Raw genomic sequence first — 22,751 nt, 5'->3', positions numbered from 1 at the left:
CCAGTTGGAATTCACCTTAAACATCATCCCTTTTTGTCAAGCCTTCTATAGTGCTCCTTCCCATTCTCTGATATCCTGGACTGGTGGCTTCTGGGGCAGTGGATTCCAGAGCCCAGGGCACATGTGCTTTGTGGTCCTGGTGGATGTCCCTTTGATGTACTGGGAGTTCTTGAGATCAGGTACCCGACCAGGTGCTGGATGAATGAGTTGGCCCAGTGAGTATTTGGATAGCTATAATTATGATTGAATGGGTAGGTAGTGTTTGGATGACTTCCTTTGACAAAAAGAGGTTGACAGTTGTTTTTGGGTCCCTTGAAGGCCCAGGGTTGTACTTACCCAGTCCTTGCTGCCTGTTTCTCCATAGCTAGAAGGGCTGCTTGTCACCAGTGTTAACTAAGCCTCAGCCTGAGGCTACAGTCTGGTAGAGTTAAGGTGCAAGATAGAGGGAAGATAGGATATATACTCAGGTACTCTGTGGGGAAAGGTGACTGAGGCCCCAGTCCTGCCTCTGCTTTGGGGTCTCCCCTCAGTGCCTATCAGATGCTGATACCAATAATACAGTATAGGAATAGAAATCTCATGGTACAGCTGATGAATGAGTCACTGGCTGAGAAGGCCTGACACCCCGCCCAGCTCCTTAGAGTAGTGCCTGTCAAATCTGGCATGGGTTGGGGGGGGCACCTTTATGAAATTTCTAGATTTGGTTCCAGACACTAGGACAAGGGAGAGAGTGTGTGTAGGCCCTCTACCCCCGACTCCCCTATTCTCAGGCAGAGTATGGAGCACTGGAAGATGATTAGGATAAAGAACATAGGGCTGGAATGCGAATGATCTAGAGTTTTCATTGGGCCCAGGGCATTTGAGTTTCTTACGTAAATACCTACTGGTCCCAGCCATCGTATCAGGCACTTTATAGCTGTTATCTCTAATCCTAATCGTGGGCATTGGTATAATTCCCATTTTGCAATTGAAGAATGAGACTTAGTTTAAGGGACATGTCCCAAGTTTACATCTCCTATTTTCTACTGTTTTAGGTGCATTTCCCCCTTTGTTGTTAGGAAACAGTTAAGAAACAGGTTCCTGAAAAGTGGGCTTTGTTGAAAAGGAAGCAGAAGACAAGGCCTGTGAGTACTCTTCCCCAGCATCTCCTCAGTGCCAGCACAGAGGGGAATATTTAGGAAATGTTTGTTTACTGAGTGAAGGGGATAGGAATTGGGCAATAATAACTACATTCCTTTATCCTTTTAGAGTATGTTACAGATGTAACTGAGCACTTTCACATTGATTAGCCTATTTGATTTTATATCCAATCTGAAAGGTAATCAGGACAAAGGTTATTCCTGTTTTCAGAAGAAGCATGATAAGGCTCAGAGAAATGGTGTGACTTGCTGCAGGTCACACATCAGAGCTCAGGCCAGGCCTGCTGAACCTGTAGCCTAGACCCCTCACCCCTACACTCCTCCCTGCCACTATTCACATATTGGGGGCTAGGGTTTCTCAGGGAAGTGGGAATTGTCAGGAACTAAAGAGCATTCCTTGGGAAATTAGTCCTGTCTGGCCAGTAATGATCATTTGGGCAATGCTAATGAGCTGGGGCCTGGTGAGTTTAATGAGATTAATAGATGTTCTGTCATCCTTGGCCGCCTGTTAACCAGGAGCCTCTGGACCAAGGAGGCCCTGGGCACTGATCAGTCTAATTGCTTGGCTTTCTCCAGAAATAGCCTCACCATCACTGGTATTTATTTTCCTTCAAAACCACCCAATATCTCTAGAGTTAACTAAGGGCAGAGGTCTGGCCACAAGCTCGTGTGATCCTTATCTGCACGTTAGAGGATAAGGCCAGAGCTTTTGAGCAGGACTGGCCTAGACAGAGGCTTTATATAGTCAATGGGGGGCATCAGAACCAAGAGCAGCTGCTCTTCTTTTGAAATTGGTGTTTTTAAGAAGAAGAGATCCAGTGTCAGGGAGGAACTACAGAGTTGGGGCAGTGGGCGTTCTGATGGCTAAGTGCCTCAGAGGTCATGCTGAAGACTAGACTTGAACCTGATAGCCAGAACTGGGAGGGTGAAAGGATTGCCATGGCAGAGCCAGAGGCCTGGGACAGTTGCTGAAATGGTGTGTAGAAGTCTGGATTCAAGTCCCTTAGCTACTCCCTTTACTAGGTTGGATAGCCTTCTGAAGTAAGTCACTTACCTTGCTAATACCTCAGTTTTTCATCTATTAGATGAGACTGACAGTGTCTGGATCAAGAGTATAAACTGGTTTTGTTTATGAAAATCCTGTTCAGGGGGGGTGGCTCAGTGGGTTAAGCCTCTTCCTTCAGCTCAGGTCATGATCTCAGGGTCCTGGGATTGAGCCCCACATTGGGCTCTCTGCTCAGCAGGGGTCCTGCTTCCTCCTCTCTCTCCCACTGCCTCTGCCTACTTGTGATCTCTCTGTCAAATAAACAAATAAAATCTTTAAAAATAAAATAAAATCCTGTGCAGACATGAGATGTTGTAGTAGAAAGGGAAAGGGATGAGGACCAAGGAGAGAGGCTGTCATTTAATCAGGGTGACGTATTCTCTCACCTTGGCGATCAGTACCCAAGGCATCTCTATGAATAGGCGCTATGGTCAAAAGTCAAACAGACCTGGGTTCCATTTCTGGCTTTGCTGTATTAACCCATTATTTGGCCTCTCTGAGTCTTCCTTCCTGTATTTAAAATACCTCCTCACAGGGCTGTTGTATTAGATAAGGTTGGATATGTAAAGTCTGACACTGAGTAATTTGGCTCTTCTTAACCTTGATGGTTCTCTGAGGGGTCTCATTTACCCAGAGTTCAGGGGCGGTCATACCTTTTCAGGGTTTTTCTACCTTTAGAAAGCCTTGTCACTTTACCGTGTGTTCAGGCTGGCTCTTGGTTTCTAAAACATAGCTTCCATCTAAAATGTTTCAGCTGAGAAAAACGATTTGTTTTTGCCAGATTTCCTCTGTTTCTTATTAGCTTGGAGAAGTGAGCCCATCCCTTCTAGCTGTAAATTGCATTTCAAAGCGTGCGTCTCTGGTGGGTTTTAATTAGCTTAAGGGCCTAGCTTTTATGCAGCAATTGTTTCTCCAGCAGGTAAAGGTAAAGACACATACTTGGGAGCCAGTCCCTGGTTTTCCTTAAAAATAGCATATCTGGGGGCGCCTGGGTGGCTCAGTGGGCTAAGCATCTAGATGCCTTCGGCTTGGGTCATGGTCTCGGGGTCCTGGGATCGAGCCCCCACATCAGGCTCTCTTCATCAGGCCTGCTTCCCCCTCTCTCTCTGCCTGCCCCTCTGCCTTCTTGTGACCTCGCTCGCTCTCTGTCAAATAAATAAGTAAAATCTTCCCCCCCCCAAAAAAAGTGCATATCTGGATTGCTCCCTCTCAGCCCCTCACTGTCCTGATGGTTGTCTCTCGCCCTCCCAAAAGAAGAAAGGGAATATAAGAACCCTAGACTTAAAGGACAGTGGGATTCTTGGCCCTGCTACTCATGGGCTGGGGCACTGTGGCCAAGTCCATTCCCCTCCATTCCTCAGAGCGAGGGCCTATAAACTCCTTGTTCACTGAAGTCCCTGCTAATCTGACATTGCAGAAGTCTCTGGAGATTAGTCTGGTTCTTTCTTCCTCTCTCCCCCACCATCAAGAACAGTCTCTCTACCCACCTTTTCTTGGCTCAGTGCTAAGCATGGGGCCTCTAGGGGCTGTAGACACCTTGCTCTCAATTACACAGCTAATCTGTGAGGCAGAGCTTGGCCCACGGGGAAATAGCTTATCAAATCAAGCTGCTGCTGCTGAATAGGACGTCAATATTTTCTAGGATTCCTACTCTTAAGCTAGGGGGAAGCCTGCGAAAACCAACAAAGAATGGCGTGGGGAAGATTGAATTGGGGGTGGTTGGTCTGTTGGGGGTAAGGGGTGTTTGGGTCAGACTCTAGTCTTTTAATGAGATGCCTGGGACCTCCGCCCCCAGTGGTCTGTGCACCACCCCCCTTTTAGGTAGCGCTATGCTCCTGGGACACTATTGTTACTGCTTTCTTCCTAATATTTATTGGGCACTTAATGTGTGTGTCCCAGGCTTCATCAGGCTTGCCTCTAACAGTTGCAAGGCAGAACAGAGTACAAATGGAGACTTAAATACTATATGTCTAAATAGTTGAAGGTTGTAAGTGAAACTGACAGATTTTAAGGTTCATAACAACCTGGAAGACCATGTCTGAATTTAGAATTCTTGACTCTTTGGGATTCTGTACTTGAACCTAGCAGTTCCAGAAGAGCTGATCTGGGCATGTTCTTCATTTCCTACCCCCAAGTTGATCCCTCACTTGCAGGAATCTCATAAACATGTTTAAACACAGAAGGTTTCTCATATCCCCACAGACAGCTGTCCCTTTGGGCTTAGGAAGTATGCATAATAGCAGCACACACAGCCCTTGGAGACTGCCTTTGAAAGCAGATAGAGGGCTGATTAGATAGGGAGGGGTTGGTTCCTAGAGCATGCTTTGGGAAAGCATTTCTTCATGGTCCTGAAGATGCCTCACTCAGAATGGCCACAGGCATACTCTCTTGTAGCCTTTGTGTGACATGGCTTCTGGCTGCCTTTTCTTGGCATTGTTCAGAATGCTCCAGTCTGATTTTGACCCTCATTTAGAATCCACCTTACTGTGGCAGTGTTACTAGAACAGAGAAGTTCAGCTAGTCAATTATTAGATCCTATAAAGAGCTTTAACCATTTGCAAAGTCCTTTTCTGTACATGGTCCCAAACCCCAGGTGACAAGAGAAAAAACGGAGTATGGCCAAACCTGAACTTTACTCACCAGCCAAGGAGTGAGTGCTGATCCTGTTGTATCACTAAACACAGGTGTTTAACAAATGCTTACAGCTTGGTGGTATTAGAGGCTGCTGATAGAGGTCTTGGGGAACGTAGCACCTGTCATGTCCCTGCCAGGTCAGTGCTGAGGTAGTAGTCACCAACAGGTCTAAACCATCATCCCCCCTCTTTCTATCTTGGTCTACACCCCAGGCCAGTGGTTGGTTCCTTCCAGCCAGAGTAGGTGATACCTCCCCTCATGCCTCTGAGCTGAATCAGCCAGGAGAGTTACCTGATGGCCATGGAGGAGCCCCACAAATTTCTGTGTATATCCATGGATGGACAAGGAATTAACATTGTAATGCCTTGTCATCCAAGTAGGAGAGGGATTATTAGGACTAGCAATGGGGTCCCCAGGGGAACCCACATACATGGAGCATTTTCTACTGCACATGGGTGAGGTCTTTTGTGTTCTTCCCTGCTTAATAAATGGTGATTGGATGCAGAAGTATACTGAGTAACAAAAAAAGAGTCTGTCCCTTCCAGGCCCTTTCCAAAGCTGGCACCAACCCTTTCATCAATAGCAGTGCCCTCTCAGCCCCTGTCTTTTACTTAGGATGGTGCACATGTGACCCTAGTATATCCGTGGAGCTACTGCAAGCCCACCATAGGAATAGGTTTCTTCACAGTTCTTCTCAGGGCCAGCCTGTGGTTTCCTTGCAGTCATTGCCATCTGCTGGTCAGAACATGCCAGCTTCCAGGCAGGAAGGATGGAAGAAAAGGGTCTCTTATCCTAGTGGAGCAATAAATATGGCTTTCCCAGCTTGTATTATGCTCTGATTCTCTGAAAAGAAACTCCCTCTACCCAAAAAGATTAGGTTAGTAGGCAGGTGTTTACGGTTAGCTTGGGCTGGTGCTAAAGACCCCTACTGCTTGGGGTCTTTAGCACCTTCTGTAGTAGCTCAGCAGCAGGAGTATTTAAATAGGAGTGTTCCAAAAGGGAGTTGTCCTGTGCCAGTGAGCGGAAGGCTGGTCCAGGAAGTATAAATACCAGTACTTAATGTTAGGCTTTTCCTACTGTCATCAAGCCTCTTTTTCCCTTCTGGAGCTTGTCCTCTGATGTAACCTGTCTGTGTCATGGGTAGGAGAGATTTGTATGGTCCTTTGGGGAAAAGACATTGCCAGGGTGTAGAGAGCAAAGAGTAGGTGCGATACGATACCTAAGTAAGCAAACAACAAAATTTGAATGAGTCAGTGTAAAAATGGGTAACTTTAAAAAATTAATTTATTAAAAACAGTTCTCTGGTAAATATTATAGTATTTAAATTGGCTTTAGCTCTGGGACGGAAAGGGATAGAGCTGGAAAAAAAAAAATGGGCTGTAGGGACCAACTGACCTGGGTTTGAGTGCTCATTCCTGGCAAGTTTAAGAACTTACTGTGGTCTGTTTCTGATAAAATACAACAATAGTAATAGTAATACTGTTTATAGGGTTTTCTGATTACTCAATATTGCGTGTCACCCTTAGCCTGCAGTGAGTGCTCAGGGAGGCTTGTTTAGCTCACCTTTTAAAAAATGACTGGTGACAATAAAGACAGCCAAAGCTAGGTCAGTGTCTGGATCAGACTGAGCGATTTTCATAATGTAGTACTGTTCTGGAACAGGTTTTACTTGCAATTTCCCTGTGACTTCTTTGCCATGGTTCTACATTAACAGAAGAAAAATGATGGAAGGTCTTCAAATTTAGATCCTGCAAGGGGTAACATTTCCCAATAAGCGTTAAAGAAGGAATGGGTTTAAAAGAATTAGACTCAGGAGACCAGGGTTCAAATCCTGGCCCTGTCGCTCACTGACATTGTACTCTCTGAATGTGCATTTTCTCCCTTGTGAATTGGTCTGGTTCTGCTTCTGCCAGTACCAAATGAGGGACCGTGACGTCAGCAGTCTAGTAAATTACAAAAAGGGGAGGCTGGGTGCTATAGGGGTATATGTGTAGCAGGGCACAAAGCCTTCCAGTTTAGCCAGGATGTGGGCTATGGGTGGCCCTTGAGCCCAACTGGGGGACCCAGCTTCACAGTGCCTCTCTCTCTTCAGGTGGCCACCATGTCCTTGAAGATCCAGACAAGCAACGTAACTAACAAGAATGACCCCAAGTCTATCAACTCTCGGGTCTTCATCGGAAACCTCAACACAGCTGTGGTGAAGAAGTCAGATGTGGAGACCATTTTCTCCAAGTATGGCCGTGTGGCCGGCTGTTCTGTGCACAAAGGCTATGCCTTTGTCCAGTATGCCAACGAGCGTCATGCCCGGGCAGCTGTGCTGGGAGAGAATGGGCGGGTGCTGGCCGGGCAGACCCTGGGTAAGCGTCTCTCCTTGGCCTTGCTCCTGGTGTTCTCCTGAGCGGGTTCCACCGATGACTTTCTAGCTTCTCTCTTACGTTCTTTTCTGTTTCCCTTGCTACTACCCACTGCCTTTATCTGAAATGTTATAACTTTTAAATAGTTGTAAATTACATGTAAGTTATAAATTAGGTAGTCATAAAATCTGCCCAGAGGGGAGTATTTCGGAGCTTCTCAGAATTGCTTCTGTGTTATCTCTTGTGGTTCCAGTTAAATTGCAGATTCCTAAGAAAAAAGGAACGGAGTGGACTAGCATAACCTATAACGTTGGGCTATAGATAGCATAGGTTAGAACTTTTTATGAGAGGTGGGAGGAGGGGCTGGGAGCACAAGGTGAAGTATGTGCCTTTGGCCTTGGTGATATATATGTATATGTGATACCCATACAGATATAGATATACATACCTATATATACATACATATACATATCTATATCTATATAGATGTTGGAGTCATGTCTCCGCACACTTGGGAGTATAGTTGTTATTTTTGTGTGTGACTTGATTACCTGGATACATGAACGTGTGAAGATATACATGAAGATACATATTTGAAGTCCTTATGTGCACGAGTGTACCTGAGAGTGCATATGATGTCCATGGCATGCGTGTGAGTGATATGCTTGTGAGCATGCATGCGGGTGTCTGAATGTATATTGATTTGTAAATAGGCCTGTCTCTGTGATGTGTGGGTGTGAATAATGTGTGAAGACCTGTTGGTCGTTTAGTTAGGACAGTCCACGTGTACCTCACATAAGCACATAGAAATCGCTGCTCATGTGCTGCCAGCATCTGACTGTGCCTCCTCCCTCCACACAGATATCAACATGGCTGGAGAGCCCAAGCCCAACAGACCTAAGGGGCTAAAGAGAGCAGCATCTGCCATATACAGGTGGGGCGCTCTGTCTTGTCTGTCTCCATCTGGGTGGGATTGGTCCCTCTTTGCACAGAGGGAGAAAACACTGGTTGGCGACAGTGTGCTGAGCCTAGAATTTGGGGAGGCGTTTGGAGATGAGGGCCTGTGGAGAGTGGGCTGAATGGCTGTCCCTAAGCCCTGGCCCTCTCCCCTTTGTTTCCCCAGTGGCTACAGCTTTGACTATGATTACTACCGGGACGACTTCTACGACAGGTGAGCAGGGGAGGGGCGTGCCCAGGCATGAAACAGCCAAGCTGGAAGGGTCCTGAGAGATTGCTGGTGCAGCCCATTCAGTCCTCCAAGTGGGAACCAGAGCCCAAAGGTGTGGACAGGCATCTGCCCAAGGCTGCTTCACAAATGGGTGGCAGAGCTGGGACTAGGGTCTAGTTCTGCAGGTACCCAGGTCAGAGCTTTCCCCCACCCCACGCTGTTTCCCGCTTTCTGGCTGCCCTTCTTCCTTCTAATCCTAGGGTGGGACTCGATGGGACTGGATAGCAAGGGACATGTAAACCTAGCACGCTGGATTACAGAACAGGTTACAGGAGTAGGTGCAGGGAGTTTGAGCCCTCACGCTCCTGCTATTTATTTAGTCTCCTTACCTCCTGGAGGTGCTCAGCCAGGTGGAAGGGACCTCAAATCTCAGTGTAAGCCCCTGGCCTTTCATTTATAGCCAAGAGGCCAGCGGTCCTTTGGAGGTCTGAATTAGTCCCCAGTAGCCTATGTCCCATCCTTCATCAGACCCCAGCCTTGAGCTGTGGGCTCCATTCCATGGCACCAGCCACATTCTTGAGGCTGATCTTGAATCATGATGAGGCTGTTCCAAACTTCTTCCTCCCTCCCTCTCTTCCTCTCTCCTGCTTGGCCCATGGGAAGGAAGAACAGAACCTCTCAGAGCCTTGGTTTTCTCACCTCTGAATGGTTTCAGGAGATAGTACGGTGTAGTGGAACATGCCCTAGCCTGGGAGTTAGAAGACCTGGGTGCTAAGCTCAGCTCTGCCACTGAATGGATTGTGTGACTTTGGGCAGATGCCCTCCCAGTCTTGAAATGGGCTTTTGCACCAAGTGATCCCTCAGGGCTCCTCCAGCTCTGGGATTCTGTGGTTCAGTGATTCTGACCAAGGCCAGAGCCGCCCCCTCCCCTTAGGGGCAGAAATGCAGGGTCCGGGACTGGATCCATTCCCAGAGACTCTTCATCTCCAGCCATCACCACCCCAGGGCAGGGACTCTCTCAGTAAATGAGTGCCAAGCCATGGGACATTGAATTGCCTAGTGATGGCATGTTTTCTGGCTGTCTCAAAAGTGAGCCCATAGTGTACCCCTAAGGCTGCTTGTTCCCTGCAGAAAGGTAATAGTAGCAGATGTGGTGCAAGAGACACCCCCCGCCCCCGCCTCAGCCTACAAGCTTCTGCCTGATGGGCAGGATTAAGAACCCTCTTGGAGAGGGCTGTGTGTTGCCAGTCTATAGTCTTGGAGCTCAGGGGTCTGATTTGAGCTGCCGAACCTTGATATTCTGCCGATCTCTTCCGCTCCATCTCTGAAGTAGACTAGAAGGATGGGGTGAGTAAGGGGGCCCAACTCCATTCTCAGGCCCCTGAGATCATAGGCTCCTGGTTGGAGTCTCAGCACCCTGGCCTTCCACTTATCACACCTTTTAACATGTGTTTTTAACCAAGTGTTCTCATTCTCTGCCCTCACAGCAGCCTTTGGGAGGGATGGGGTCTTGGCACAGAATTTGGAGCCATCCTCATGAAGCAGATGGGAAAACTGAGGCTCTGGCAGACTTAGGGATACCCCATTCCCACATCTTTCTGTTCCCAGCTGGCAATTTGCATTGCTTTAGAGACATTTGCAAACTCTGACCAGAGGTTGAGGTGGCAGTTGAGTGAGCAGAAGCCAGGTCAGGTAATACAGGAGATCTAGGGAAGGCTTCTTTCTGGGGGGTCATCTCAGTTGGCTCCTTTCTTGAACTGGGGCTATAACCATTACCACCCACATGCCCTTGACCCTACCTGACCGGCAGGAAAGGTGGATGGAATGAGACTCCCAACAGCTTTTAAGGTCCGAAAAGCCTTTCCTTTTAACACCTACCCCCCACCCCCGGGACTTGTTGGGAGCAGGCAGAAGTGTGTAGCACAGGTTGCCCACCGGCCCCATGTTGGTCTAGGGTCGCAGTGCCCTCTGGTGGCCACAGGCCATGCTGCAGCCTCTGGCCCGTTTGCCCCTACAGGCTCTTCGACTATCGGGGCCGCCTGTCACCTGTGCCAGTGCCCAGGGCCGTCCCTGTGAAGCGACCCCGGGTCACAGTCCCCTTGGTCCGGCGTGTCAAAACCACCATACCTGTCAAGCTCTTTGCCCGCTCCACAGCCATTACTGCCAGCTCAGCCAAGATCAAGTGTGAGTGACTAGATCTTCCTAGATCTTTTTTGTTTTTCTTATTAGTAAAATAACAGAATCACATATTTTTACATTGGAAAATAGATGAAGGAACAAATCTCCCACAGCTCTGCAGCTCTGACACAACCAAGTGAGTATTTTTATGCATTTCTAAGAGGAAAAGGCTGACTTTTGAGGAGGAGGGGCTTGGGTTGGACATAGAAATGTCCAGTGCTGTGACATGGAACCCAGTGAGGAGAAGCTGTCATCTTTCCTCTAGTAAGGACAAGTTTGCAGAGGCCTGCTACTCCACATTCATTCTGGTGTACACATGGCTGTAGTCAGGCACCCAGAAAATCTGATGGTAAAAGACCTGCATTTATACACCTGAAATCTGGGCATCATCCTATAACACGAAGACAAACACATATGCTTGCTCAGATGCACATTACACCTGCATTTTTATCCATCTCCAGTCCCTTTCAGGAGTTGAGAGGTCAGGGGAAAGTTCACAGTTTCAGAAAGGCCAGCTGGTTACTGTAGGCATGGCCTCAGATGGCTCTAGCCTTTTCCCTGGCCAAAGAAATGCAGGTGAAGACAGTTCCTGCCACTGGCCTGCCTTCCTAGTTGATTGAATGGGGTTGGGGTTTTATGTTAGTGTCAAGCTCCCAGCCCCTGGGTGACAGCCCTTTACTCCCTTCACTCCCAGTAAAGAGCAGTGAGCTGCAGACCATCAAGACAGAGCTGACACAGATCAAGTCCAACATCGACGCTCTGCTGGGCCGCTTGGAGCAGATTGCTGAGGAGCAGAAGGCCAACCCAGGTCAGCTTCCAAGGGTCTTTGCCCAGCTCAGTGAGCATAGGGCAGAGTGTGGGGAGGACAGTGCGTAGGGCAGAGAGAGGGGCTGTGGCTGTCAGTGCCACCTGGGTCCACTGTGATGAGGCCTAGTTTCTAGTAAGATACTGCCCTGGGAAGCTGCCCCGGGCTGAGTTTTATTCCCTTCTTCCCACCCTTTTCCCCTCAAGATGGCAAGAAGAAGGGCGACAGCAGCAGTGGCAGTGGTGGGGGTAGTAGTGGTGGCAGCAGCCGGCCACCAGCCCCCCAAGAGGACACGGCTTCTGAGGCAGGCACGCCCCAGGGAGAAGCACAGACTCGAGACGACGGCGATGAGGAGGGACTGCTGACACACAGTGAGGAAGAACTGGTGAGGGCACGAAGAAGAGGGGCTTGCAGGAGGGCAGCGGGTGAGGGGAATGGAGAGCAGAGCCTCGGAGCCAGTTGGTGGTCCTGTGAGCTCCCGCCTTCCTCTTTCCCTGGGGTTCTAGCCCTGTGAAGAAGAGCAGGGGAATGCCTATTTCAACTGCCAGTCCAAAATCCCCCTGAGGCCTGAGGTAGACCTCTCTTCAGTCCAGGGCCCAGTCTGGATTCGGTTTCCGAACAGGTTGGAGGAGGGAGGAATCGGGCTCAAGGGGGTGCACACGGTCTGCAGAGCTCCAGAGGGCAGGACTGGGATTGCCTAGAGAAGCCACTGGAAGGTTGGGTATCCACCCTACCTGAGGATTTTCTAAAAGCCATTACTGCCCAAGTATGAAAGAAGGGCAGAGAGGCATGGAGTCATGGAGGGAGCTCTCTGTTACTGGAACTTTTCAGAGAGAGACTGGGAAGCCATTGGCAAGGAGCTTTATTATTATGTAAAGTGGCAAGGTAGACCAGACTCTGAGTGTGTAAGTTAGTTGTTGTGTGCTTAGTGGCCATTTACCTAAAGGCACTCAAATGAGCACCAGGCCCTGTAGTTTCTGACTTCATTTAACTTGGACAACAGCCTTTCGCTGTTCAAAGTATTACTCTTCCCAGCTTTTACCCAGTGAGGAAACTGAGACTCAGAGGAGTAGAGTAACTTGTTCAGGGCCTTCTAAATAATAAGGGCTGAGCCAGAATTAAAGCCCAGACTTCTTCACCAGGTGTGGAACTTTATCCTTTTCATCAATGCTGGGTCCTGGCAGGAGGACAGAGGCCACCATACTTAGGAGGTCCTCCTCCTCATGCCCCTACCTCATCTCTCCTTTTTTGACCCAGTTACTCTCTAGGCATAGCAGTCTCCGTAAAGACCCTAACAAAGGCTTAGGTGCCCCAAAGATGGGGAGCTCACCAGTCTACTAGGCTTTCAGCCTGCTGCAGTCTGAGAAGGTCTTTCTATGCAGAAATGTGTCCCCTGCTGCAGCTAGAACATCCTTGACTGGTCCCTTCTCTCTTCTGAGGGGTCCCCAGACCATCTTGTTGGAATTCCAAGCCAGCTGTGTTGAGACTGTTCATAATCATTCCCCTTGGCTTTCTATCCCTCTTTGGAGTTTGGCCTCCAGATGTGCTCTGGGCTCCAGGGACGACTCAGAGTTGGGAATAAGTGATGAATGGTTTCTTGTTGCCTCCTCCCTATCAGGAGCACAGCCAGGACACAGACGCAGAGGATGGGGCCTTGCAGTAAGCAGGTATGGGGGTCCAGGTGGACGGGGGTGAAGTGAAACAGACCTGTCAGGGTCGTGCTATGCCCATTGAGGAAGGCTCCCCCATCCTCAGCCATTCTACTGTGCTCCTTTGTGTTGGGAGCTTGGTAGGCTGTGGGAGTAGCAGCCATGGATGGGCTAGCCGGTCCAGCCCTGCAGGGGTTTCCTCGGCGCACTCCGGGCATGTTGTCCATCTCCTCTGCCCTTGAAGAGCTCGGAGTCAGATGGAAGACACAAATTGTTTCTAGTGTGAGCCTCATGAGGGTCTGGAGAGCCAGGAGGTCAGAGCGAATGTGGATGTGGTGGAAGAGCTGATAATATGTAGTTGAGCCTGTTCAGGGTTGAAGGAGAGGCATCTGAGGGAACAGCTTTAGCCAAGCTCAGGGGCTCTGGTGGTCCTCAGTATGTGGGCGTCAGTCAGGAGCCTCCTGCAGCGGTAGTCTCGACTCTGCATGGTCAGGGCGAGTTCCTAATCAGCTGTTTGTCATCAGAGAGGGTTGGTTGTGCTGGGCTTAGGGGCTGGGACTTAATCCTGCCCGGAGGAAACTGTCCCAGCCCTGCAAGGTTGTGATGGGGCCGGCATACCAGATGTGGGGTCTGAGGCACTGAGAGGGGCAGCCCGGTAACGTGTCTCACCAGTCCCAAGGTGGTAATCAGTGGAGCCTAGATTTGAGTCCAGTGGTGCGTGGCCTCGAAGCCTGCTCTCAGGCCGTGTCCACCACCTTGCTCTGCCCCATTCCTTTGGGGATCATGTTCACGCTAACACAGGTTTAGGTGGAGGAAGGTCTCAAAGTAGCGTAGGTGTCTTTGCATAAGACACATCCATGCTGTAAGATGCTCCACCAGCAGACAGTTTAGGAAATTCTGTATCTGTAGTCTGTCCTCTGGGAGCTTCCTGGTTTGTTTTGCCAAAGAGGCTAAGTTGGACTTCGTGAAGCCAGTTCACAGATGAGATGCAGGGCTCAGGTCAGGAAATGGAGGCTCAGGGACAGGGAGGGACTCACCCAAAGTTGCATGTCCAGAAAATTATTAGAAGACCAGAGCCAGAGTGCAGGCATGTGTCTGTCTGCAAACACCATTATCCCCTTTGTCTTCCCAACCCTAGTTATCAAGAGTACTGGGGGCTCTTCCTCTCAGCCTCAGTCTCTCCTTTGTCTCTCTCTTTCTCAGCCTGGCAGGAGTGATGGCCACCGGCAGGAGAAGGGCATGCACTGTACCAGGCCTAAAGCTGGGCACCCACCCCTGGAGACTACCCCCAGCGGGTCCCAGGAGAGCTGGCAGCAGGCACCTCCTCCTCCACACATCCCAGCCAGTGCCACATCCTCTGCAGGTGGAGTTATTGGCCTCCCCTTCCCAAGTGCCCTCCCTTTTGGCACTGCCCGGGCCAGAGGGCAGAGCACAGAGGTTTCCCTACACTCTACCTCCCCTCCCAGGACACTCCCAGGCTTGGGGTTTTTCTATAGGTTGGAGAGGGGAGGGTCACAGGGAGGGTACCCTGACAATAAAGAGATTGGATCCCAACTTGCTCTGAGATGGGATGGTTTGTGTTTTCTTACGGTACCTGGGCCCTCCTGCCCAGCCATAGTCTGGTCTAGTCTGTTTCACCCTATTCTTCTCCCTCCCTCAATCCCCCTGGCTAGGGAGCTTTGTCGAGGGTGCCTAATACTTGTCTGTCTGGGCCTTAGTTTCCACAGCTAAAATGGGGATAAAAATGGCCAATAGGGTTGTTGGGGAGGGTCAGATGTCCCTGTCCCCAAGAGAATACTTCAGTGGCTTAAGTATCAGGCAGTTGTGACCCACTTTGGTTAGGCAGCGGTAGGTCCAGGTTTCAGCTTCTCACTCAAGTCTGTTTCTCCTAGCTCTGAGGTGGTTCTAGAGTCCACCTCTTCTTCTCCTTCCCTGTCCTAGTTTAGGACAGTACTTTTTTTCACTCGGGCTTTGTCCTCTCACCGGCCTCCCAGTCCCTAGCTTCTCCTTGCCCCATTTCCCAGTGCTTTATCTAAGTCATGTATCTTCCCTGTAAAGCCTGACTACTCACCATCAGGACAAAACCCCAACTCCCGTACATGATCTATATGCCCTGGCCTCTCCTCTCCCTTGTTACCACCTCTCTTTTCTGGCCCACTGAGAACAGGCCCCTCACTCTCCTAGGCAGCAAGGAATGGAGCCCCAGTCCAGTTGACCATCAGAAGAGCTCTACCTGTCTTGGGTCACCTGTCTAGGTATTTGCTCTGTTCTCTGACTACTGGTGATGTTCCTTCAGATTTCCATTTCTGTCCTAACTTCACCCCCACAGGTTGAGCGAATACCCTTTGTTCAGATTTCCAGGAGAGATCACCTGCCACGGTGGATCTTTCTGAGTCACTCCTAGGTTATGAGTACCTTCCCCTCTGAACTGGGTCATAAAGGTGTGGCCACTTGGACTGGTGCCTCTGGTCTGGAGCTTTGTTCCAAAGTCTGGCATGTACTCTTCTTGTTTTCTACTTTGTCCACCTGAGAAATACCCACTCCTCCTCAAACTGCTCTTCTAGTGCTGGCACCTTTGAGAAGTATTTCTGATTGGCTTACTGTTCTTCAGAAATTGTTCATTTTTCTTCCAGGCAGTTACCCAAAACAGGAAATTTGGTCCCTTTATCACAAATTTGGGGTTTGGGCTCTCCCTCATCTTTACATGTTCCTCAGAGTCTGAGGCCTGCCGGAGTCCTTACTGAAAATCCATCTCACACTAGCAGTTCTCCAGCATCGTCTCCATCAAACCTCCCCTGGAATTGGCTCCAGGTTTTGGTGGAGGAGAGAGGCTGGGCCTGAGACCGTGCTCAGGCTAGGTTACTCTGTGTATGGAGTCACCCAGGAAAGTCTTTGTTGTCTCCTGGCTCCATCCCTGGGCAGCCCTCCTGCTTGCCATTGGCAGGCTAGCATTCTGAAGCCTGAGTGCGGCTCTGTGTTCCCAAGCTGTGCAGGGTCCTGACTAGCCAGCCCACAAGGCAGCCAGAGTTCTGGACCCACAGCTGTGTCAAATGCCCCCATCGCTGCTGGCCATTGCCTCTTAGCATGATGTGGAGCAGTGTTTCTGCCTTTTTGGAGCTTTAGCTGCCCAGTGGGATCTCAGTCCCCTTATGTGTGCCTGCCAGGGACCCTGGGCAGCAAGGAAAGAGAAGATAGAGGCTGTGGCCTGCAGTCTGAGAGATTCAGACCTGGGGTGAAAAATAGCCCCTGGGAACTTAGAACAAAAGATTTCAGTCTGGAGAGCTAAAGAAGGTGTCCAGTGGAAGAGGCTAGGTCCACAGGGAGGGTCTTTCGAAGCGGCCTCAGTGGAACATACCCATCCAGTCCTGAACTCAGTCTGTCCTTGCTGCTCAGAAGGCCAGAGCCAAGTTCTTGTGACCCACTTGGCATGCACATAACAGGTCTTCATGTCCCTACCTTGTACACTGCCCTGGACTGGAACTTGGGCAGAGTACAAAGAAGGGGTTTTGGACCTTTGTGGACTTCACACTGAGAGGTGGCACCAGGTTCTTGTGTCCCCAGAGCCTAGTGCTCTGTGCCCGTTGCACTGTAGTAACCTTTTCAGACTCTGTAATACTTTACTCAGTAGTGCTTGACCAAGGCACTCACTTTGCAGTGCTTGGGGGACAGGTAGAACAGGAGGGGCTGTGGGCTTCTGTAGTATGTTGGGCAGAAAAGCAGGGAAGATCACTTCCAGGCCAGGAAGCATCTGTCCTACACAGAGGCCCTGCCTAATCCCCCTGGCATCAGGACCTATCCTAGACAGATTGAGATCCCCATCTTGGTGCCCCAGAAAAGCTCCAGAACTACGTAACCCATGGGAGAGCTTGAGTGGGAAATTCACATCCACAAAACGCTGCATACCCCTGCCCATCCTCCCCATGTTTGGAGCAGGGGAACAGCTCTCCCTTCCCATTGCTCATCAGTTTTTGTTTATCTGTTCAATCTCTGAAAACCAAAAGGAGATGAAGGAATGTGATACCAGATTCTGCCCAAAAGACTTGTATTTCCTAGGTGTTCTGAAGATCTGAAGCCTCATTTGTAATCCTGGCAGCTGTGTTGAAGGAATAATCACAATCAGTGGGTTTACTGGATTGTGAGTCAAGGCTTTCCTCCCTGTACTGCTGCCAGTAAGGTTTGTGACCCTGGGCAAGTCTTGTTCCTTGCTAGGTCTCTGTTTCCTCATCTGTATGAGGGGTTGGCCTAGATCAGGGATAGTAAGTGGGCCTTACATCAGTTATTAACTTGTATAACAAACCCATTCCAAAATTTAGTACTCTTAATAAACATTTATTAGCTTCTGATTGAGTGGCTTGGCAATTTGGGTTGTGCTCAGCTAGGCTTCTACTTACCTCATCTGGGCTTTGATGTGGCTGAAGTGGTAATCAGCTAGAGAGATAATCTCACACACTTGCCACGTGGTTGGCAGGACAACAGGATGTATGTTCCCGGCATCTAGCAGGCAAGACCAGGTAAGCCCTGGGACCCAAGAGCTCTTCAAGTTCCTGCTTGGGTCGTGTTTGGCAGCTTTTTTGGGCCAAAGCAAGTCACACGGCTAAGCCTGAACTCCTCTTAAATTGAGGAGCTTCAAAAATAGGGCCGGTTTGTTTTTAATCCCTCTCAGGTTTTATTTCGTTTGTCATTCAGAATGTTTAGTAGCAGCTGCTGGAGTGCTTTTTGAGGATTTGGAGTTTTTTTAGACTCCTAAGAAATAGTAACGTGATAATTTGATCATGTTGTTTTATGCGTGAGGAGTTGACGTGTGTATGTGAGTGTCCAGTATTAGCCAGAGCTGGCCAGGTCATCTCTTGTCCCATCAGGATGTTATGTACTTTATAGTGAACCATCTGGCAAGACCACAGAAATGTGGAAGGTAGAGCTGGGCAAAAGATTCAGATAGACATCCTGGCTTTGAATTCCAGGTGGGCCACTGATTAACTTTGGGCTAATACAGATCCTTCCAGTTACGGCCATACGACAGTAAACCACTTCCTATGTATCTGCTGTGTAAAAGGCACGTTTCATATTTATTTAATCTTTGTAACCACCTTTTAGGTCTATGTAATGTGAACTTTCGGTTACACATTTTAGAACTGAACTAAGGCTTCTGGACTTAAGCAGGAGGAAGTTTATTGTTTCACAGATTTAAAGGTTGAGGATAGTCTTTCAGACTCCATGGGTCGGGGGAGTTCAGGAGTCATCAGGAATCTTTTTCTCTATTCCTCAGCTTTGCTTCCTTCATGGGCCTCGTTCTCTGTGCTGGCAGAGCATGGCCGCAGAGCCTGAGTGTGGAGAACCTCCAGAAAGAAGATAGGCGTTCTCTTGCTAGAAGAAGGGAGGTTTGGGCTGACAAAAACAACGGGTCTTCATTGTGTAGCTGTGCCCATTTTGCAGAGTTTATAGACATGAGGGTTCTAAAACCTGGCCCCATTGACAGCTGGTATCTGTACCCTCTCCCCTTTATCTGGACTCTGGCATGCTTTTTGATCAGCAGAATACAGTGATGGTCATGATGTGCCAGTCTCACAGTTCTGTTCCTAAGAACTAGCAAGTTCCACTTCTGTGGAATGTTCCAGCTGACAGCCAGCATTAGCTGTCAGACTTGAGTGAGGAAACCTTCAAGACGAGTCCATCGCAGCCACTGGCTGAAAACCCAAGTAAGAACTGCCTGGCTGACCCCAGTTAAAGCCCAGCACCGTGAGGGAGAATAATCAGTGACTGTCATTGTTTTAAGCTACAGAGTTTTGGACTAATGTGTTCCCTATCAGTAGTAACTAGGGCACAAATTGAGGCTCAGAGAGGTGAAGGTATTTGCTCTACTTTAGGGGGACTGGGTTAAGGGCATAGACTTTGTGTTGAACGGAGTTCCAATCCAGATTATTTGTTGTATGATCTTAGTAAAGTCAGTTAAATTAACCTCTCTGAGTCACCTCTTTCTCATCTGAAAAGCAGAAAAGAGAACGTTGTTATGAGAGTACTTAATAAATGAGTTCATTTATTAGAATCTAATGGAGATTCAGGTGATTTTCTCTTTAAAAACTAACATTATAATTTTCTCCCCCCCAATATCCACTTTGTTCCAAAATATGTTTCAGACAGCTTACAAAGAGAAAATCAATAGAGTATTATAAAATAGAATATTATAAAAAGGAGGCAAAGGGAAAATATTAGCAAGCTTTTTTTCCCTACATCTAAGAATTAACTGCAGTCAAGAGTAATGTGTCCATCTGGTCATTAAACCTGTGGAGCAAGCCCAGCCGGCCCTCCTGTGTATATGAGTGAATGGACACCTGCCACCTCTGACCGGTGAGTGGGCCCCTGGTGCACATGTCCTCCTCCCTGTACCCCTGCCTCAGTCTACCTCCTGAGGGAACCCAGGTGATCAGGATGTCCTATAAAGGTGTAGCAGCCAAGTTTTGTTTGGCAAGTGCATGGGTTTGGCTGTTACAGGTGCATAGAACAGAAACGGACAGGGTTACCCATTCCCACTTTCTGACCTGGAGCCCATTTCTTGTCCATCTTGTAGTCCCCCCTTACCTCTAAAACCTGCCTGCAATGTTTTTCTACCCCCTGCACAGCCCAGTGTCCAGTTCCTTGACCACACAGGGAGCTAAGGCCAAAGACTGTCTCATTAGTTCTTTCCCATAAGGGTTTTAAAAAGCAGTGTGTGACTTGGTCATTTAATTAACTATGAAACACATGTAAACAATTTAATCCTGTATCTACCTTTGTGGGTGGTGGTGGTGGTGGTTTTAGTAATCTCCACATCCACCGTGGGGGCTTAAAAACTTATGACCCTGAAATCAGGAGGTACGTGTTCTGAGCCAGGCAGGCACCCCTAACTTTGCATTCTTAATTATGTGCCCCCCACCACCCTTCCTGCAGCATTTGACTCTGTAGAAAGAGAGATCTAACATGTCTGTGTTAGCATTTCCTGGGTGCTCTGCGAAGTTCTTTAACAGGGATTGCATTATCATATTTAACCCCCACAATAATTCCCCAGAGTTGGAGATACTCATCCCAGATTACATGTTGGGAAATTGAGACCTTTGGCTGAACAGTTTGCCCAAGATCATGTCTTGACTGTGAATCTTGTCTTTGAAGAGTTGGATGGCAGGATGCAAACCTGGGCAGTCCTTTCCCACATGCCGTCACAAACTGACCCTGAAATTCCACTCCTGCTTCTTGGGACAACTCTCTCTCCTGGCCCTTTCTCTGCCTCTGTACACTATTTCTTTGCTGATTCTTCCTTGTATGTCAGTGCCTCACCACCACCTTCTTCTGTATAGCATCCCGGCTAACCGAATCTATGACTTCAGACTCTACAGGAGTGCGTCCCCATCTCCAACTCTAACTTAGTCCTCCCCAGGAGCACCAGGGGATACATAATATTTGCCCACCTAAGAGCTGTACTTGGATGTCCACAAGGATTTTAGTCAAGCCCTGCCCTGTGAGACCACCAGTCTTTTTCTTCATGAGTCCTCATCTTGGGGAATGGCACCACTGTCCACCTACTTCCCATGTCAGCATCTTCTACTGGTCAGGTTATGTTCATTTTCTATCCACTGCCTTAGATTAGGCCCTTTATCTCTTACTGGATTTTTACAATAACCTCCAAACTAGCCTCCCTGATGCTTATTTCCCAGGTCATTCTTTTTTTTTTTTTTTCCTTTCCTTTTCTTTTTTTTTTTTTAACTTAAAGATTTTATTTATTGGACAGAGAGAAAGAACACAAGTAGGCAGAGCGACAGGCAGAGGCAGAGGGAGAAGCAGGCTCTCTGCTGAGCAGGGAGCCCGATGCAGGGCCCAATCCCAGGACCGTGGGATCATGACCTGAGCTGCAGTCAGATGCTTAACGACTGAGCCAGGCACCCCTTCCGCATCATTCTTTACCACCATTCACTGCCCAGTCAATAGATTCTGGACCCCTTCCTTTCTCTTTCCAGCTCAACATCTCCCATCTCCTAATCTGACCCCTACTGTCAAGGCACATGGAACCAGTGGTGGAAAAGAATTAGAATTATCTGACTTTTGTGCCTTTACAGCTGCTGCTGTTACCTCCTCCTGCAGTGCTCTTTGTCTTCTCCACTGGGCTCATTACTTATAGTTCAGACACCTTCCTGATCTGAGTTAGCACTGGCCCTTCCCGTAATGATAGCGCTATCACCACCCCTCCTACCAGATTATATTTACAACTGGTTTGCTCATCTGTCATCTTCACTGAACTCTAAGCTTCTGGAGGGATAGGGGACTGACTGCCTTTTGCTGCAGACACTCAGGTAATACTTTTAAACATATGACACTGTCCCTGAGAGGCAGAGATCCAGAAATGCCTGGACCTGCAACATGGCTCCCCATTTACCAGCTGTGTGCCTCTTGGGCAAGTTGCTTATCCTGTCTGAGTCTACTTCCTCATCTCCATAATGGGGAGAATAGTATACCTTCCTCAAAGGGCTGCTGTGAAAAACACTAGAATAGGGCCTGGCACAAAGTTGGGACTTTGGGTAGTACTAGCCACTTACCTGAAGGATTATTTTAAGAATATTTAGGAATAGCTCAAAATTATTTAAGAATGTAATAAAACACTTTTAAAAAAAGAATAGGGGTGCCTGGCCTGGCTGACTTAGTGGATAGAGCATGTGACTCTCAGTCTCAGGGTCATGAGGTCAAGCTCTATGTTGGGCATGGAGCCTACTTTAAAAAAAAGTGTTTAAAAAATAAGTAAGAATACCCCAGATTCTGCACCACAATAGTCTTATTGAATGCACAGATATATATGGGACTGAAAAATCACTCAATTCTCAGAGGCCTAAACAGTTATGATACTGAAGCTGTTGGCTCACTATATGATGAGGTTTGGCCAGCTTCCCCTGTAAGATTTTGGCTTTCATCTTATTTCTGGTCCATTTAAAAAGCTCGTGAAAATCTGCAGCTGATGAGGATAAATTTCAAAGATGGCTATTAAAATGTTAGTGTTTAATATGAAGACTATCCATTAATACTTATCCTTTATAACTGCTTGTCCTCCATTAATTTCCAGTGTTGTATTAATAAAACAGAACCTAAGCTTAAATCAAAGGGCAGTGATGAAAAGGGTTCAGGAAAATTTGTTATCAGGGAAGGTTTGAAAGGACAGGAGCCGTGGGGGCCACAGGGGACCCAGCAAGTGTTTGGTCCTTTCTTCTCAAAAAGCACCATTGTGACAAAGCTCCAAGGACTATGTTTTTGTTGGGGGAGTTTGATGCCCCGATGGCCAAGGGTGGCAGGGTTTATCAGGTTCTGAGACAAAGACGACCAACCCAAGAGCAATCTTTAATGGGAAGCCATTCTAGACTGTTCAGAGTCCATGCTCTAGCAGTCTTAAGAATTAGCAAATACCCATCAAAGCACTGATTTAATAAACTATGGTATAACATGGACTTCTCTGCAGTTTTAAAAAATTAAGAAGACTGTACTAACTTGGAAAAATGTTTTTGATACTAAAATGTTGATAGGCTTATGGGAATTAAGTTTTTAATTATAAAGCCATTTTTTCAGTTGATAAAGACCAAATGCTACAAAGCCCAAACTCTAAAAACACATTGCAAAATCTAATGTTCTGTTGAAATGTGAAACCTTAGAACTGCCAAGGCAAAGGATCTGGGTGGGGGAAGGTCAGGTCAGAACTGGGCCTCACATAAAATAGCATTTCTTTTAAGATGTCCAGCCAAAGTTTTTTCTGCAGAGCATTTACACTGCAG

The 22,751-nt window shown here is 48.1% G+C and overlaps 1 protein-coding gene across 5 annotated transcripts in view; it reads left to right on the top strand.

The window, feature by feature from the left end:
• The window catches only part of RALY (RALY heterogeneous nuclear ribonucleoprotein), an 80,688-nt gene extending 66,162 nt beyond the window's left edge, over positions 1–14,526 (top strand). For 3 of the 5 annotated variants that reach the window (XM_032350931.1, XM_032350934.1, XM_032350932.1), the window contains 8 exons: positions 6,911–7,175; positions 8,034–8,106; positions 8,296–8,343; positions 10,358–10,524; positions 11,213–11,326; positions 11,530–11,708; positions 12,942–12,990; positions 14,176–14,526. In XM_032350931.1, coding sequence (XP_032206822.1) covers positions 6,911–7,175; positions 8,034–8,106; positions 8,296–8,343; positions 10,358–10,524; positions 11,213–11,326; positions 11,530–11,708; positions 12,942–12,986 — 891 coding nt within the window. In that variant the 3' untranslated portion in view covers positions 12,987–12,990; positions 14,176–14,526. Of the gene's footprint in view, positions 1–1,034; positions 1,125–6,910; positions 7,176–8,033; positions 8,107–8,295; positions 8,344–10,357; positions 10,525–11,212; positions 11,327–11,529; positions 11,709–12,941; positions 12,991–14,175 lie in introns of all 5 variants that reach the window. The other 2 variants (XM_032350935.1, XM_032350933.1) reach the window with 2 other exon arrangements.
• Positions 14,527–22,751: the final 8,225 nt, after the last annotated feature.

This window comes from Mustela erminea, chromosome 7 (assembly GCF_009829155.1).
Source record: "Mustela erminea isolate mMusErm1 chromosome 7, mMusErm1.Pri, whole genome shotgun sequence".
Lineage (NCBI taxonomy): Eukaryota > Metazoa > Chordata > Mammalia > Carnivora > Mustelidae > Mustela > Mustela erminea.
The sequence above is the reverse complement of the archived record's forward strand: the minus strand, read 5'-3'. Positions and strand labels throughout refer to the sequence as shown.